This window comes from Beta vulgaris, chromosome 8 (assembly GCF_026745355.1).
Source record: "Beta vulgaris subsp. vulgaris cultivar EL10 chromosome 8, EL10.2, whole genome shotgun sequence".
Taxonomy (NCBI): Eukaryota; Viridiplantae; Streptophyta; class Magnoliopsida; order Caryophyllales; family Amaranthaceae; genus Beta; species Beta vulgaris.
Genome location: NC_079209.1, coordinates 39,006,209 through 39,025,190, shown reverse-complemented (window position 1 = coordinate 39,025,190; position 18,982 = coordinate 39,006,209). Strand labels below are relative to the sequence as shown.

Sequence of the window (18,982 nt, the reverse complement as noted above, 5' to 3'; positions counted from 1 at the left end):
GATAAATTCTGACGTTTGAAGGTTTGAATGAAAGAAAGAGAGGAAAGAGAGACCTAAACTGCTTCTGGTTGCTCACAAATAGAGATAAGAAATTGAGTTATGCTTCATATTGAAACCAATAAAGCATGATGTTGGTTTTTGTTGGTATTTTTTTTTCTGTCGATCTTTGGTGTAAGGTTAGGGTTTATTTTTTGGACTATTAGTGTTGATTGGTAATGGTCTACTAGAGTCATGGAGATCAGGTTACTGAATCAGGTTACCTAAATTGCTTGAAGGGTGTTGTGAATATAAGTTGATGCTCCCTCTGATAAGTCAATTATTGAGTTGGAGGAGGTGTATGCGTGTAAGGTTAAATTTATTATTTATGGTATGCAGTGAGGACTTTTTTAATGAGGAAAGTATTTGATTGACTTATTAGGTGTTGTTGGGTTGGATATAAGAAGTTCTAGTTTTGTTATTGTATCATTCATATAAGTGTAGAATATTAATAATGCTTTCTAACAAAAATACTAAACTCTCACTCCTAATCTTTTCTCCTTGATATAATTGTAGAATGTGTATTTTTTAACAAATTTATCTCTTTGACTTAACCAAACATCATATGGGTTGTTTTGTTGATTCACACTCCTGATATTTCTCCTTGATATTTGTGTCGTACGCTTTGGGTACAACTAAAAGAAAACAGAAAAAGTAATAAAAGGTGACAATATGTTGTAAAGATTTTTATCATATTCTTTCTTTTTTTTAAAGATCTTTACATTGACTATTCAAGTGGTGAAAATTCTTTCGTATGTGATCACTAATATATGTCAATGAAATGATTAAGAGATGTTTTATTGAATTCATGGCAATGTATATATTTATTTTTATTCTTCATAATTTTTTACAAATAGGCAACTTAGCGCATTGGAGTCAACGTAAAACACAAGTGAGTATCTTTAAACAATGAAGGGAGTATCAAAATCTTTATTATATAATAAAAAAGGAAGGATTTTACGCTCTCCCAAAATGAAAACTCTACCATACAAGGGAATAGTGGAGGAGGGACACGAAATCACCATAATAATAATATTTCAACCTACTAAAAAGCAAAATAGTTTAGAAAAATTGCAAATATCAAAACATTAACTTTAACATCAACATTATCAACTTTGATTATTTTTCTAAAAATTCCTAATGTAATGGCACAACTTTTTCTCCATGATTGTATTACACACAACATTGCAATTTTTATTGTTACTTTTTTTATAGAAAAAACAAAGCATTGTAAACAAATTATCGAATCTTTTTCTTCTTCCTTTTTATAATCTTCTTATATATTATTTCAGGAGATTAGATGTAACTGTACAATTAATTGAACTTTCTAAATATTTTCGCACGCATCACGTGCATGTAAGGCTAGTAAGAAGAATAAGGGAGACAGAGAGAAATACCTGAGTTAGAGGATAAAGAAGTAGAGAAGCGAAGCCAGAGAGGGCACCCATCCATACACGACGACGCCGGAGGAATAAGGAATCATTCGTGAGAAGCTGCTTTCAAGAGATTACATTCCTATATTCCCTAAATCAGCAAATCGCTAACCATGCATCACATGGTCCAAACTAAAACACATTCGATAGATACCTCAGGTTACTTGGACATATGATAACTAAATCCACAAACAAGTAATACTTTTTAGGAAATTAGGTAGCATTCGTGGCAAATAATATGTTGTAACCACATTTGTTAACTACCATACAATTTATTTAGTAGCCGAAAAATATAGCATAGATTAGAAAACAATTAGTAAATGGAATATAAAGAAGAAGTAGTTAATCGGTGGAGAGAAAGACCTAAAGTGGATAATATCTTTGGCAAGAAGGGTGGTGGGCTCATAATACCGAAGAAATTGATCTTCTTTAGATTTCCATTTACCATAATTAGCGTCATCAATCCTCTTGAACCCTAGTTTTGATGATGACAAAGAAACAAAGATGCAAACTAAGTATTGGACTAACAATTTGTTTAAGTGAGTGAATTTAAAGGTATCAATGAAAAGAACAAAGTTAGACTTGTAGTAAAAGGTTATAATCAACAAGAAGAAATTGATTATGAAGAAACCTTTGCTCCTGTTGCTAGACGAGAAGCCATTAGAATACTAATTGCATTTGCTGCTTATATGGGATTTAAATTATATCAAATGGATATTAAGTGTGTATTTCTAAATGGCTATTTAAATGAAGATGTATATGTTGAACAACCCCCTGGATTTGAAAGCAATGATCTCCGAAACCATGTCTACAAGCTTGACAAGACTCTTTATGGGTTAAAGCAAGTGTCTAGATCATGGTTGAAAGATTATCAAAGTTCCTTTTAGGAAACAACTTTAAAAGAGGAAAGGTGAATAAAACCTTGTTTCTAAAATCGAAAGGAACTGACATATTACTTGTTCAAATATATGTTGATGATATTATCTTCGGAGCAACAAATGAAACATTATGCAAAGAATTCTCAAATCTCATGAGTAATGAATTTGAAATGAGTATGATGGGTGAGTTAAATTTCTTTCTTGGGTTACATATTAAGCAAACTGAAAAAAGAATAATTATTCACCAACAAAAATACATAAAAGAACTGTTAAAGAAATATGGCCTTGAAAACTCAAAGATAAATCACACTCCTATGGGAACTTCAACTAGATTAGATACAACTAGATTAGATGAAGATTCCATAGGAACACAAGTGTTGATCAAACGAAGTTTAGGGGCATGATTGGTTCAATTTTGTTTCTAACTGCTAGTCGTCCAAACATAGCTTTTAGTGTTGGTTTGTGTGCTAGATTTCAAGCAAATTCAATGGAATCTCATCTAACTGCCGTGAAGAGAATTCTTAGATATCTTAAAGGAACTGATGATCTTGGACTTTTCTATCCAAGAAGTGATACATTTGAGTTAAGAGGATATGCGGATGCTGATTATGCTGGAGATCTTATAAATAGGAAAAGCACCTAAGGTATGGTTCAATTTCTTAGTCATAGTTTAGTTTCTTGGAGCACCGAGAAACAAAACACAGTTGTTTTATCCACTGCTTAAGCAGAATATGTAGTTGTTGCTGCATGTTGCTCTCAAATGCTTTGGATAAAACAACTTTGTGACTATGGAATAAACTTCAATTATGTTCCTATTTATTGTGATAATACTAGTGCAATTAGTATTTAAAAAGATCTAGTGTATCATTCAAGAGTTAAGCATATACATATTAGACATCACTTTTTAAAAGAAAATGTGGAAAAGGGTTTGATTAAACTTGAGTTTTGTTAAACTGAAAATTAAATTGCTGATATACTAACCAAGCCTCTACAAAGAGATAGATATGAAAAATTAAGGCTTGAGTTAGGTTTAATAAAACTTAAGTAATTGTTCTCATTCCAATCTCCCATTTCTGAATTGATTTGTCTTACTCTACGTGATATTAAGTGATTGTGATTGATTCTCTAAGACCATTGCAAATTAAGATGTTAAAAACATGAACATGGATTCAAAGGAATAAAACAACTCACAAATGTCACATAATACTCCCCTTATTGTTCCTAAGTTAAAGAAACATGCATAATATGAAGAATGTTGATATTTAGCATAAGTTATTCCTATAGCACAAGTTCCTTAGAGTTTATTTTCTTTCCAAAAACTAAAAAATCCATAAAAATAAAAGGGAAATTCCCACTGGTAACCCTGTACTATGGAACAATTGCAATTGTATATAAACCGTTTTTCTTTTGAGTTTCAAAAATAACCCTATACTTAATAATATTATACAACTGTGAGATTAATGATGGTTTAATCGTTACTTCAACCATTAGTATTATTGGTTTACTAAGTATAGGAATCAAATTTAATCAAGTCATGATTCTCTTTTATTTTTTCTTTTATCTTTTATTTTTGTTTTTATCCTTTTAATTTTCACGCGTGTAACTCCTCATTTACTGTTACATGCATCTTCTTCTTTTTCTTTCATCCCAAACCGTGTTCCTTAGTCGCTTCAACTTCACTATTATTCATCTCCCACACCCCTTCACACGCCATAAAACCCCAAAGTCCTTTAAAAAAATGGCAAAAACCTCACTCACTTCACCTTTTCCAAAAATAAAAACCTCCAAAACCTCTCAAATGGAAAACCTCTCGTCTCCATCCAAAACTCTAGAAATCGAAACATCTCAAGAAACAACAATGGTGGTAGAAGAACAAAAATTGGAGTCACCTAGAAGAAGTGTGAGAAGAAGAAAACTAATTGGGGAAGATGATGAAGAAGAATCCCTGGAACAAGTTAAGGGGGAAGAAGAAACTACACCAGTTCCTTCCAAAGGAACTGTTGCTTCTTTCTCCAAGAAACGAGTGGAAAGAAGTGAATCAAAGTATGTTTTAGGATTTTGTGTTGATTTGGATTGGGTCAAGGAAGTGATATTCAATGAATTAACCGACATACTAAAGGAACAACGTATGGAATACCTGTTTGAAACCGCATTTAATAATGCCTTAGTTCCTTTAGCTATGGATGAATTTTGTACAAATTTCATCAACACTGATGGAATATGTACTACTGCAATTAGGGGGAAGGAAATAAAATTTTCTCAAGAAACGTTAACAAAAATATGGGAAGTTCCTTGTAAAGGAACTGATGTGTATTTTAAGAGGAAATGAACTGTCGCCTTTGCCAACTTCCCTCAAGATAAGATTGTTGAATCCTTTGGGGGAACTGCTGGCTAAAACAAAATAAATCACAACCTTCTTTCTCCTGTTGACAAAATTCTGTTTAATCTTGTTCGGAGAGCACTCATTCCTCGAACTGAGAAGAGGAATGAGGTGGGTCTCTTAGATATGTGTTACACGTTTTGTCTTGATCAAATAAACTTTCAAATAAACTTTCCTTCCCTTTTTATCCAACATCTCACGCATTGTATTGAAAATCATTTTGTTGTTGGCCATGGTGCATTGATCACTTCTCTTCTTACTCACTTTAAAGTGAAAACTACTGGTTGACCAACATTAGGAATAAAACAAGGTAATATTCTAAATGAAAAACTTTGCATGGTTTGGATCTCTCTGTGCAAGAGGGAGTTTTAACTCTAGGGAGAATTGCTCCTAGTTCCTCTCACATGAGGAAACTGCCTAGGGCAGTGGAAGAGGAACCAGTTGAAATCATACTGGAGGAACAAGTTCCTACCCCCACAGAACCAAAGGAACAAAATCCCAAGCGGCGCAAAACTGTTGCTATAAAGCCTACCCCTCCCGTTCCTAAAAGAGTTACACAAAGCACAAGATTGAAAATTGCTCAAACGGTCCCCGATCCTTCAAATAAGGAGTCTCCTTTAGTCCATCTGGTTGAGAACAAGATCACAACTCAACTAAGGAACCAACTCCTCCACCCTCACCAAAAGTACATGTGCCCCTCACTAACATCTCTTCCATCTCTCCATCATCCTTCTCTGTTCCTTCCAAGTTTGAATAGTTAACGTTGAGATGAATGAAACCAACCCTTTCTCCTCTACATATACTGACCTTCCTCCACCACCACATTTTCTTCCTTCCATTTACACTACCACCTCCCCATCTGTTTCTCTTCCAGGAATAGGTGGTCCTTCACAAGAAACCACCCCAGTTCCTCCACCTAAACCATCTTCTGCTTTTGGTTCTAAGAGACAGGAACAAGTTCATTCAGATAAGTGTGGTTGGGTAAATGAAGTATGTATTCCTTCTCAACATATGATTAAGTTCTAAAATCACCTTCACTGGACTTTAGATGCTAAAACTGATAAGATGATGAGTTCACTACTAGAATAGGCGTGTTGCCTAGAAGCTTTTTGGCAGATTTGGCGAAGCTTAAAAGCGTCGCGAAATTTGCTCTCGACGCTGCCAAAAAGCGTCGAGCAGAATTAGTCGGTAATTCGCGTCACCAAAAAGCGTCGCCATTGGCGTCGCTGTACATCGTCCCCCTTACCTGTATAGCCGTCGCCACATTGGTTAGTGGGGGTGCCATCAATTAATTTATAAACGCTTTAAAGTGTCCTAATTCGAGACGCTTTTTGTCGACTACAATTAGTCACGACGCCTTTTAGTGTTGAGAGAAATTTGGCTGGAAAATTATTCTTATATTTGTCATAAGTTTTTGACAAGGAAAAGCGTCTAGATTTTGTATTGACTCTTTTAATACTTTTTTCATAATTAATTAATTAACAAATAATTATATATAATAATACAGTAATAATATAATATATAGTAATTTAGAATATAAAGTCAACAATGGAATTGAAGATTACATAAAAATACTTCGAACAATGTATATGTTATCATAAATCATAAACGTAGTTCGTATAATTAAAATTCCTACACACGTTCATCAATAATACTTCATAACTAATATGTTACTAAAAATACCGCAAATTTAGAACACACTAAAAATGTAGTTGTAGCCTTACAAAACTAACTAATACTAAGATCTAGCAAAACAATGATGGTAGGCAATTTGAAGCCTCAAATAGTGTCCTCTTGTTCTTGATCTGTTGGACTTTATTATTATTTTCGAGTACTTAAAAGATGAAAAATAAGACCAAAATTATAATTAGCACATGTAATATATCCCAAAAAATAGGTAACATGAGCATAAAATAATTTACCCTGGCTGACAAAACAACCCACATTCTATTTTCAACATCAACAATATACATTCGACATGTGTCCAAGTGACTAAACTACCAAGAGCAACTAATCCTTTCTGTGGTAACTCGAACAAGAGAGTGGTGGTCTCAATAAAGCATCAAGCATTTAAAGACATTGGAGAAACAGAGCTGAAAGGTTCAAGATGTAGTTACTCAGATTGAAGCAGGAAAGGCAGTGATTGATAAGCATAAATTGCTATATTTTTTCTTCTTCAAGAAACTGAGAGCGGTAGTAAAAACTAAGAAATGAAGTAAACAGACATATGAACACTCAGACGGGTGGACTCCATCTACACGACATCTATTAGCTGACCTTTTTTTCTAGAACAACAACTAGCTATGATATCATCTACAGGTAAAAAAGGCCATAACAAGAAATGAAGCCAACACATACTCAAATCAGTGGAAGCTTCTAACTTTTCATTAGTGCAAGGACCATACTACATTCACAGGAAACATTGGAACTGATATAGGAGTATCCCATATAGATTTATTATCATTATTGTTGTAGCCTAAAAATCAAGGGCTACCAAGATGACACGTGGCTTCATCCTAGCCATACATGTGGCACATGTTTATGAAAGTAAAGTACATGGGTCAAAAGAATTATGTGGGCTAAAGTACACTTTTCTGAGGAAAAAGTTGTACTAAAACCACTCTTATGGCCCAAATTTGTACTTAGGCCCAGCTAAAACCTCTTATACTCCTGTATAAAGGTGAGGTGTACTAACCAATCAGTACTTGCCACGTGTCACCACTTTACTGCTTAGCCAATCAGATGCTCTCTAATTAGGGTGACATCAAGGTACAACAGTCATTTCAAACAGTATAAATAGTCCTTGAAATCAGGGGAAAGGTACGTTTTTCAGAGCATAGTACTGTTATTCTACCATATATTCTCTCTCTCTCTCTCTACTTTCTCTCTCTAAAAGTTCCTTCATATCCCTGATATCTGACTTAAGCATCGGAGGGGGAAATACCATCCTAACCTCTAGGGTGGTCCCTTTTTGCAGGTTGCTGATCAGAGGTCTGTACCGGGATTCGAGCCCAATCATTGTTGCACAAGTCTCCAAATCAAGAAACCAAAATTGAGAATTATTGTATTAGTTTACTAGTTTCGTACTACGTAACATTTGGCGCCGTCTGTGGGGAGACGCAACAATGACGGATAATCACTCATCAAACGTGGCAAGGAATAGAAGTTTCAGGGTTCAAGTAGAGGATACTGTGGATGACGAGAGGCCACCCCGAGGACGGGACATGCACCATGCTGCCGTTCATCTTCAGGGAAGGACTGTGACCCCTGTCATCCAGGAAAACCTTGATCGTCCAGTGACAGCTGGTCACTTGGAGACTGTCTTAAACGACTTCCAGACCAGAATGGCCGCTGTCGTGGAAGAGCAGATCAAGAACAATATGTTGTTCTTTTAGATATGTCCAGGGGGAGAGGCTGCGGAGCCACTAAAAGGAAGGTCTCAAGAGGGTCGTCCAGGGACTAGGCGGCCACCTCGGCCAGAGTTGTCCAGGCCCCTTCTAAGGGAAAGCAGCCAGCTGTTAGTGAGTCAAGGAGGAAGATGGACTGGAAGCTGGTTGTCCGTCCAGGAGATAATATTCCTCCCGCTGGTCACAAAATGGAGACATACGCTAGAGTGTACCTGGAGGCCAAGAGAGTGCTGCCCTCTTCATCGTTCAGCCTCCGGGTCTACTCCTTACATGAAAGATCCGTCATTAAGAATTCCATCTAAAACAACAGGAAGAAGTCATGGACCTTCAGCTTTTCAGCCAAGGCAAGAGAAGACAATTTTGCAGCCCATGGTGTATAGGCGTCAGGCCTTAGCCAACACCACTTCAAACCCAGTATTGAAGGAGTACCGCAGGGAGTACATACCCACTGAGGGTCAGGCTGGGGCACTTCAGATTAACTGGCCGACCCCTTTTTCGGTTAGAATCATGGAGTCTTCTCCTTTCCCAAAGGTTAAACTCCCGACGATCGAGCCTTTTGATGGTACAACAGATCCAGAAGATCATTTGTTAGCTTACAAGCACCAGATGTATGTTCAGGGTGTTGACGATGCTACTTGGTGTAAGAACTTTCCACCCACATTTAAGGGAGTGGCGCAGAAGTGGTTCAACAATTTACCTCCTAACTCAGTGAACAATTTCACTGAGCTTAGTATCTTGTTCACCAGCCATTTTGTGGCAAACCGTCAAGAACAAAAGACAAGTATGCATTTAGGAAGATATATGCAGGGCCTAAAGAAGCCTTAAGAAGTTATGTGAAAAGGTTTAACCTGGAAGCATTGCAGATCCAGAATCTGAATGCCGGAGTGGCATTTGACGCCTTCATCCGAGGTTTAAGACCGGGCAGCTTTAAGTTTAATTTGGTGAAGAAGAAAATAACAACCTTAACGAAGCTCTGAAGGAAGCCGAAGCTTCATTCATGCCACGGAAGTTTGTGCAGAAGCCAAACAGCCGGAGGTAAGAAAGCTAAGAGGCAGTCCAGCCAAAAAAGAGTCTCCCTAAGAAAGCTGAAACTTGGGCGATGATTCAATGACCACCTCGTCCAAGAGGAGCAGGAGGTCAGAGCCGGCAGCCTCGTTGAGCCCATAGAGTTCAACAAAGATCAGTATTTCATTCTCATGGAAATTAAAGATCAGCATGAACTGAAGGCACCGACGGAGATGAAAACACCCTACAGAAATAGGGACAAAAGTAAATACTGTCATTTCCACAAGGATTGTGGTCATGAGACGAATGAGTGCAAGCATCTCAAGAGAGCGTTGGAGGATTTGGCCCGAAAGGGAAAAATGAACTCTTATTTACCTTTGTCAGGAAGGAAATTCCAGAAAAAAGATAATCGTTAAGGAAGAAGGAAAGATGACGAAAGTACTGATGAAGATGTTGTAATGGTAATATCTGGGGGATTCGCGGCTGGAGGACCAACAACTCGCGGCCATAAAAACTATCTGAGAGAACTCAGCCAGGTGATGCTCACCAATCAGTCAGAGGCTGATCCTTTCCCCAAGATAGTGGTCAGTGAGCAGGATAGGGGAAAGATAAGAACCCCTCATGACGACCCGCTGGTGGTGGAAATGAAGATTGCTAATCTAAGGGTGCGACGGATCCTGATTGACACAGGAAGTTCCACCGACATCATCAGCGCAGATTGTCTTTCAAGATTAAGGTTTGATGAAAAAGAATTGGTTCCAGTAAATCATCCGATCATTGGTTTCGGAGGGGGAGTAATTCATCCTATGGGGACGGTTACCCTACCCGTTAGAGTTGGAGACAAAGAAGCTGCAAGAACGCTTTTTGTGAAGTTCCTGATAGTACGAGATCTGACGGCATACAACGTCATCCTCGGACGACCTACCTTAAATCAGATCAAAGCTGTCATAGTTACTCACTTGATGCTCATGAAATTTGAATGTGATCACGGGAAAATTGGGTCCTTGTATGGAGACCAGCAAGCGGCAAGAGAATGCTATCTTACTACATTAAAACCATCGTCCTGGAAGGAGAAAGCAGAGCGGCCAAAGGCCACAGAGGAAGAGCCGGTTGAGAAAGTGAAAGGCCAGATAGCTGAGGTAGAGAAAGCACAGGCAAAGCCTCTCCAAGAGGGCAAGCCGTCAATGCTCTTACCCAGCAAGAAAAGGAGGTGTTTGGCTATTAAAGAAGAAAAGAATTCATCCGAAGAGGTTATGGCAATTTTGAGCTTGGGACTAAAACGTCCAGAGCCAGTAGAAAGCCCAGTGGAAATCTGCTTAAGGCCAGAACGTCCGGAGAGGACATTGAAGATTGGGTCCGTCCTGAGGTCTGAAATCACAGAAGCCTTGGTCGCGCTGCTTTCTCGAATTTGAAGATGTTTTCGCCTATACTGTGGAGGAAATGCCAGGGATAGATCCTTAAGTTGCAGTGCATAAGCTGAACATTAAGCCGGGGCAGAAGCCAGTCCGGCAAAAGAAGAGGCATCTTGGGCCGGCCAGGAATCAGGCCGTTGACCAAGAGGTCCAGAAGCTGCTCAAATCTAAGTTTATCCGTGAAACCTATTATCCAGATTGGGTGGCAAATGTGGTAATGGTTCCCAAGCCGAATGGTACCTGGAGGATGTGTGTTGATTACACGGATTTGAACAAGGCTTGCCCTAAAGACAGCTTTCCACTGCCCAAGATTGACCGGCTGGTTGATTCTACAGCTGGACATGCACTGCTTAGTTTCATGGACGCCTACTCAAGCTTCCACCAGATTCCCGTGTGGCCGGACGATCAGGATAAAACCTCTTTCATTACTGAAAAAGGGTTGTATTGCTGGCTTCGGATGCCCTTCGGCCTGAGGAACGCGCCAGCCACCTTTCAAAGGCTCATTGTTATGTCCTAAAAATTTCCTAAGCTGAACCTGCAGGTTATGCATCTGTCCCAGCTAGGGATTATCAGGTAGCAGCTACAGCAAGCAGAGACGAAGGGAGTTGAATAAATTCAGTTGAAAGAGCATTGGATACTGATCAAGACCAAGTCAAAATAAGTGACGTTACGCCAAAGAAATAGGAGGAAGTGGTTAGTCAGCAGAAGAAGAGATCTCCCTAGATTCTAGGAGTTGTGGCACTTTCGTAGGGAAGTTAGTTATGCAACGTTCAAATAAGGAGTAACGTTATACAATTGTATTAGTATAAATAGAAGGGAGTAACTCTCTGTACAAGACAAGTCTTTACATTGCACTTACTTACATTCTTTCTCTCTTCTACATTTACAATATTCTCAAGTGTATTTAGCACAAGCTCTAAGCTGCTAGCTGCTAGCTATAAGTTGTAATCTTCTCAAATAGTGGATTGGTGGACTCAATTCCACCCGCGGTTTTTACCCTCTTCCTGGGGTTTTCCGCGTCACCATTTCTTGGTGTCTTTGCCTTTGCTTTGCATTCTCTTTTAATTCCGTAGCTAGTATCTTTTGTTGTTTGTAGCTGCATCTCCATTAGCTGTAGATCCTCAGCTAAGTTCTGCCTGATCAGAATTTGGCATAAACAGTTTGGCGCCCACCGTGGGCTCTACAGCTAAACTCTCATCAAAATCCCAAAAAAAGAAACACTTCAACCCAACTTTGAAATGGCTGACGATTCTGCTGAGGCAATGAAAGCGGCTTTGCTGAAGGCTCAAGAGGACCTTCACCGCACTCAATCTGAGGCCCAGCAGACCATTGACAGCCTCAGAAAAGAATTGGATTCTGTCAAAAGTAACAAAACGCCCAAACAGCGTACCCGGAACATAATTCCTAAGGTGCTTGATCTCGAAGATTCCGAGGCCAGTGAAGGTGAAGATGGAGCAGCTAGGTCCGACGATGAAGCAGATGAAGCTGACCCCGCAGCTAAGAAAATGGCGCTCCTAGAATCTCAGAACAGGAAAATACTTCGCATGCTGACGAAGCTGCCTGGAGCACCTACCCCTGTGGCTGAAGAATCTCCTGATGGCTACGCCCAATCCCCCTTCGTGGAAGAAATCGCAAGAGCCAGGATTCCCAAAAAGATCAACGTGACCCAGCCTCACAAGCTGTATGATGGAGCTGCGGATCCCTATGACCATGTGGCTCAATATAAACAGAAGATGTGGACTCTGTCCATTCCTGAGCATCTGCTAGAAGCCACCATGTGCAAGTCCTTCGGGGCCACCCTATCTGGGCCCGCTTTACAATGGCTGATAAGTCTTAAGCCAGGTAGCATTCAAAATTTTGCTGCTTTAATTAACAAGTTTTATATGCAGTTTGCAAGCAGCAGTCCTAGAGAAGCACACCGGCGACTTGTACCGCATCACCCAGAAAGCCAATGAAGCTGTGAGGCAGTACCTGGATCGATTCAACAAGGAAATGATCTCTGTCAAGAACCTGGATGTTCCCACAGCTATCGAAGCATTCAGGAGAGGACTAACCTATAAATCTAGATTGTATTATGAATTGACCAGGTACCCATGTGGCACATTCGAAGAGGTCAGGGCCAGAGCTATGGCTGAGATACGTGTCGAGGAGGACGAGGCATCCAGGTACGTGAGCGAGCCTAGCTACGATCGGAAATCCCAGAACCAGAAGAAGACTGATTGGCGCCATCAGCCATATCAGAAGCGCGAAAGTAATAACGTAGCCAGCAAGGCCACAGGTAAATCATCTACAACATATACCCTTCCATTGCTTCCTACTGTTTTAACGTGGATGCAGGAGGCGTAGTAAACGCACTAGAAAAGCTGGGAACCACAGCTAGGTGGCCTCGCAAAAGCGACAGACCAGACAGCGAGAAGGAACCACCAAGTGGTGTAGCTACCATGGCGACCATGGCCATCGAACAGAAGAATGCAATGCTCTCAAAAAGGAGGTGGCATGGCTGCTCAAGAAGGGCTATCTCGAGCACTTGATGGGGAAGAAGGGGCAGCAAGAAGATAAAGCTGGCCCCAGCCAGCAACAGCCTCATCCGCCACCTGAGCCCCTGCACGATAAGGTAATCAATTCTATCTCTGGAGGTTCAGAAATATGTGGACTAACATACTCTGCAGCCAAGAGATTTGCTCGAGAAGGTTCCAAAACTGCACCTAGCCCGCTGAGGAGTGCTGAAGAGAAAAAGCTCAGAAGCATGACCATCAGCTTCGACGAAGAAGATGGAGATGAGGAAGCCGATAATCATGACGGCCTCGTCGTGTCTCTCACCGTCAGCAATTGCCTCATGAAGCGAGTCTTGATAGACAATGGCAGCTCAGCTAATATCATTTTCAAAAGTGCTCTAGAAAGCATGGGGCTGCAGGAAGCTGATATCCTCAGGAAAGCAACCGTTCTGTTCGGGTTCAATGGCGAGCCAGCTACAACGCTCGGAGAAATCGTATTGCCCACTTATGCAAAAGGAGTCAACCTCCAAACCAGGTTCAATGTGGTAGATTGTCCCTCAGCATACAACATCATAATGGGGACACCATGGATCCACAAAATGCGAGCTGTACCTTCCACCTATCACCAGACTATTAAGTTCCCTACCAAGTGGGGAGTACAAGAAATCAGGGGCGATCGCAAGCTGGCTAGGGAATGCTATAGCATATCTCTAAAAGCAAAAAAGGAATCTATCTAGCAATTACAGCAAGGTCCAGCGCCAGCCAAGCCAACAGATCAAGATGTAGATGAAGTGGCGTTGGACCCAGCAAAGCCAGAGCAGACCGTGCAGATTGGGGCATCCCTGCCAGCTGAGGAGAAGCAGCGGATTATTGAATTCTTAAAGAAAAATGTAAGCTGTTTTGCGTGGAGCCATGAAGATATGGTAGGCATTGAGCCTGACATCATCACCCATAAGCTAAACGTCGATCCCAACTCAAAGCCCGTGAAGCAGAAAAGAAGGAAGTTTGCTCCAGAAAGAAATATGATAGTCAACGAGGAGGTGGACAAGCTACTCAAAGCTGGCAAAATCCGAGAAGTCAAATATCCCGACTGGCTAGCTAACGTGGTGGTTGTTGGAAAGAAAAATGGCAAATGGCGGGTGTGCATCGATTTTACAGATCTCAATAAGGCGTCCCCAAAGATCCATTCCCGCTGCCACATATTGATGCATTAGTGGACGCTACAGCTGGCCATGAAAGGCTACATTCCTAGATGCGTACTCAGGTTACAATCAGATACTAATGGATCCTGCAGACCAAGAAAAGACCGCCTTCATGACTGAAAGAGGCATCTATTTACAAGGTAATGCCCTTTGGGCTAAAAAATGCGGGTGCCACCTACCAGCGGCTAGTCAACAAGATGTTCGAGAAGCAGCTGGGGGACACGATGGAAGTCTATATAGATGACATGCTGGTCAAAACAAAGAAAGCAGAGGATCATGTGGACCACCTGCAGGAAACCTTTGAAGTCTTAAAGAAGTATGGGATGAACTCAATCCTAGCAAGTGTTCCTTGGTGTCCCAGCAGGCAAGTTTTTGGGCTACATAGTCACCCAGCGAGGAATAGAAGCCAATCCCAGCCAAGTGCAAGCACTAATCAACATTCAGTCACCGCGAAACCTGAAAGAGGTCCAGAAGCTGACAGGAAGGGTAGCTGCACTGAACAGATTCATATCCAGATCATCCGACAAGTGCCACTTGTTTTACAACGTGCTAAAAAAGAATAAAGGATTCAACTGGACAGATGAGCATGAAGCTGCATTGCAGGATCTGAAGGCCTACCTGGCTCAACCTCCCCTACTATCAAAGCCATCCACAGGAGAGACTCTTCAGCTGTTAGCAGCAAAGCGGTAAGTGCGGTACTAGCCAGGGAAGCTGAAAATCAACAACTCCCAGTTTATTACGTTAGCAAATCCTTGCTGGATGCTGAAACCAGGTACACATCACTTGAAAAGTTAGTATTAGCTTTATATATGGCATCTCGTAAGTTGAGGCACTATTTTGAGTCTCACCCCATTCATGTTATGACTAATTACCCCATCAAAGCAGTATTACGAAAACCTGAGCATTCAGGGAGAATGGCCAAATGGGCCATATCCTGAGTGCACATGACATTAGGTATCTACCCAGGACAGCTATAAAATCGCAAGCCCTAGCTGACTTTGTGGCAGACTTTAGCCCTGACTTAGCAGCTACCGCTGAGGAAGAAGTGCGCCACGTTAACAAAGTAGGTAAATCAGGCTCATGGCAGCTGTATGTGATGGATCTTCAAACTTCAGAGGGGCTGGTCTAGGTATAGTGCTAAAGTCGCCACAAGGGGACATGATAGTACGCGCTATCTGCTGCGATTTTAAAGCTACCAACAATGAAGCTGAATATGAGGCCTTAATCGCAGGTATGATACTAGCACATGATTTAAAAGCTAACAGTTTGCGTGTCTTCAGTGATTCGTTGCTAATAGTAAGCCAGGTAAATGGAGAGTACGCAGCTAAAGATTCTAAAATGGCCTCTTACCTGGAGCTAGCCAAAGACAAAGCCAAGTTATTCGAAGAGTTCAGCATAAAACAGATCCCAAGGGACCAGAATACCAAGGCCGACGCCCTAGCTAACCTCGGATCAGCACTCAGAAAATGCGATTTCAAATCAATACCTATAGCCCACCTAGCTGAGCCAGCTATCAGCAAAGAGGTAAACATGGTGCAATCAGATGACAGCCAGGCAGGAAGCACAGCTGGACCCAGCCAATCATCGATTTTCTGGAGAGGGGCATCTTGCCAGAAGATAAGCTGGAAGCTAGGAAGCTGCGAATGAAAGCCACAAGATATCATGTTATTTCTGGCACTCTATTCAAAAGAGCTTGCGCCAGCTACGATCTATTACAAAGTGCTTAGACAAGACCAATGGGAGCCCACCTCAAGGAGTTCCATGAAGGTGAATGCGGGTCTCATGCAGCTGGAAGAAGCTTATCAAACAAAATCCTAGCATACGGGTATTATTGGCCAACCATGCGTGCTGATGCTAAGAAGTATGTGCAAAAATGCGAAAGCTGCCAGAAACACGCAGGCATGACACATCAGCCAGCTGAGATATTGCACCCCACCTTAACACCCTGGCCTTTCATGAGGTGGGGCATGGACATTGTGGGGAAATTACCTGTAGCTCCAGGGCAAAAAGTTTTCATGCTAGCACTCACGGACTACTTCTCCAAATGGATCGAAGCTGGGGCATTCCAGCAGGTGAGAGATAAAGAAGTAATATCCTTTTTGCATACTAACATTATCTGCAGATTCGGGTCCTAGCGAAATCATTTGTGATAACGGATCACAATTCATAAGTGACAAGACAAGGCAATTCTGTCACGAATGGAACATCAGCTTGATAACTTCCACACCTAGATATCCGCAAGCTAACGGACAAGCTGAGTCCAGCAATAAAGTAATTATCAATGGCATTAAGAGGCGCCTAAAAGCTAAGAAGGGAAGATGGGTAGAAGAGCTACCTAAGGTGCTGTGGGCAAACAGAACAACACCAAGAGGCGCCACAGGAAGAACTCCTTTTTCACTTGTGTATGGATGCGAGGCGGTGCTACCTGCGGAAGTAGCTGTCCCTACAGCTAGATATGGATTGATGACTCCTGAAGCCAACGACAAGGAAGCTTAGCTACGACCTAGATTCCATCGAAGAGTTAAGAGATAGTGCATTAATACGAATGGCTGCACAACAACAAATAGTGGCTCGTAGCTTCAACAAGAATGTCAAAGCTAAAGTATTCAAGGTAGGAGATTGGGTTCTAAGGAAAGTTTTTCAGAATACCCAAGAAGTCAATGCTGGTAAATTAGGAATCAGCTGGGAAGGCCCCTATCTAATCGATCAAGTAGTTGGAAAGGGAGCTTATCGCTTAACTACTGAAGATGGAAAAGCAGTACCTAGAAGCTGGAACGCTTCTCACCTTAAGCTATATCATTTCTGACCTGGGGCATCAACCAGGTTATCACCGGGCCGAAGACGCCAGAATCTTCGAAAGTAGCCACTGCTTTGAAAGCATTGGTCCACCAGGTAAACGCAAGGGGTCGCAGCACCCAGGTGGGTAGCTGGAATTTCGAGATTCAGCTACAAGGTCGTAGCGCCAGCATCAAGCAGCTAAGGGTTAGTTCACCCAAACTTAGCTGAATGGTCGTAGCACCAAGGAAACGGGCCCAACCAGTTGAACAACACTTACCCCAGGTAAATAGGTTGTTCTAATATCTAAGATCAAAAAGCATGCATGTAACTTAAGTATTTATCAAAGTATCAATAGCTAAGATCAAAAGGCAAAGCATAAGTTCAAACGATTAAATTACTAAAAGGAAATATGTTCTTACAAAAACCATTGCCCCCTAGGCAATGGTAAAAGTATCAAAGCTAATTAAAACTAAATGTTCCAGAAAGAAAGCTGATAAAGTACTAAGAACTAGAAGCTACGCTGGCATCATCACCAACAGTTTCGTCTTGCTAGCTGGAGCGGCTCCCTCTGGCTGGTTAAGCAGTGGAGGAGATCCAGCTGTAGATTGTTCTGAGTCGTCTGCCTTCCCACCAGTAGCTAGGGCCTCCAAGGCAGCCATCGAGTCCAGCTTGAGGAACCTGTCGATATAAAAGTTGATACCCTTGTCGTCCAACTTCTTGAATTTTATCAGGTATGCCAGCTTCGTAGTTTCAATATTTTTGCCTCAGCTGAACATCTAAAACCCTTTCTTCAGCATCTCTGACAACTGTGTTCAGAGGCGCATTTTCTTTCTCCGCTTCAGCTATCTTTTCATCTTTTTCTTGCCTCTCTTTCTCCATTAATTTTTGCTCAGCAGCTAACTTGCTCTCAGCATCCAGCCGAGACTGTTTCTCCCTCTCCAACTTAGCTTGGTGGCTCAAATTATCCTTTTGCAGGCGAGCCACCTTATCCTGAAGGGTAGCGACAGTCCGCAAGCTGTCCCTGGCAGCTATGCAGCTCTGGGAAAGCTGGCGAGGCAATGAAAATCATAAGTATAAGCGCAGTAATCATTTTCTTAATCTAAAGTAGGTCAAAAGACGTTACTAACCTGCAGGGATAGCTGAACAGCATGATTCAGGATGACCTCAGGGTCTTGTCCCTTTAACCTCTTTTGTGCAGCTGGGAATACGAGCTTGTCAGCTGCAGGCCAGATCCCACCTTCTAGACCTTCTTCAGCTAGAAAGTCGGCAGGAAAGCTCACGAGGACTTCATCTCTAGGAGAATCCGTCGTGATGTCAATGGTGGTTGGGATGGTAGATGAGCGGAGGTACTTGCGAGGAACCCTCTCAACTTGAGTCTGCCCAGAAGAGGCTGTTGATCTCTTCCTATTCTTCAGCCTATCCATAGCATCTTCATCAGACAAATTGCTAGACCTTGCTGGAGCTGCATGGATGAGGAAAACCTAGTTAGCCTAATATCCAAGAATTGTGAGCAAAGTAAAACCTTCACCAAAAATTAAAATTACCTGTCGACATTGAATGGTACGAGAAGAAGCCTTAGAATCCAGAGGTAAAACTTCAGAGGAGCGTGAAGGTGCGTTCCTCAAGGGAAATTAAGCAATTCCGGTAACCTCTCAGCTTGTTCAGGAATCTGGGAGATAATAGGGCCAAGACCTGCAAGAAAACAAGGTAAGAACCTAGTTAATTCATTTTTAGAAACAAAGCACAAATTGAACAGTTAGGTACCTTTAGTAGACCAACCCCCAACTAGAGGGCCCCCAGCTTCGCCCAGCGAATCTTTCACTACAAAGAAATACCTAGTCTTCCAAATAGAGTCTGAGCAATTGTACCTTCTATTAATGGGGGAGGGAGCCTTACCCTAAAAGTGATGAAACCCTTGCCGATTTCTAACGCTATAGGCAGTCAGTAGTTCGTTTA

The 18,982-nt window shown here is 41.4% G+C and overlaps 1 protein-coding gene across 1 annotated transcript; it reads right to left on the bottom strand.

Moving 5' to 3' along the window:
* Positions 1–17,541: 17,541 nt before the first annotated feature.
* On the bottom strand, positions 17,542–18,580 carry LOC130589909 (uncharacterized). The gene is made up of 4 exons (XM_057391540.1): positions 18,571–18,580; positions 18,154–18,488; positions 17,790–18,073; positions 17,542–17,704 (listed from the first exon to the last, which is right to left on the bottom strand). The coding sequence occupies exons 1-4, from the start codon at positions 18,578–18,580 to the stop codon at positions 17,542–17,544; spliced, it is 792 nt and encodes a 263-aa protein (XP_057247523.1).
* Positions 18,581–18,982: the final 402 nt, after the last annotated feature.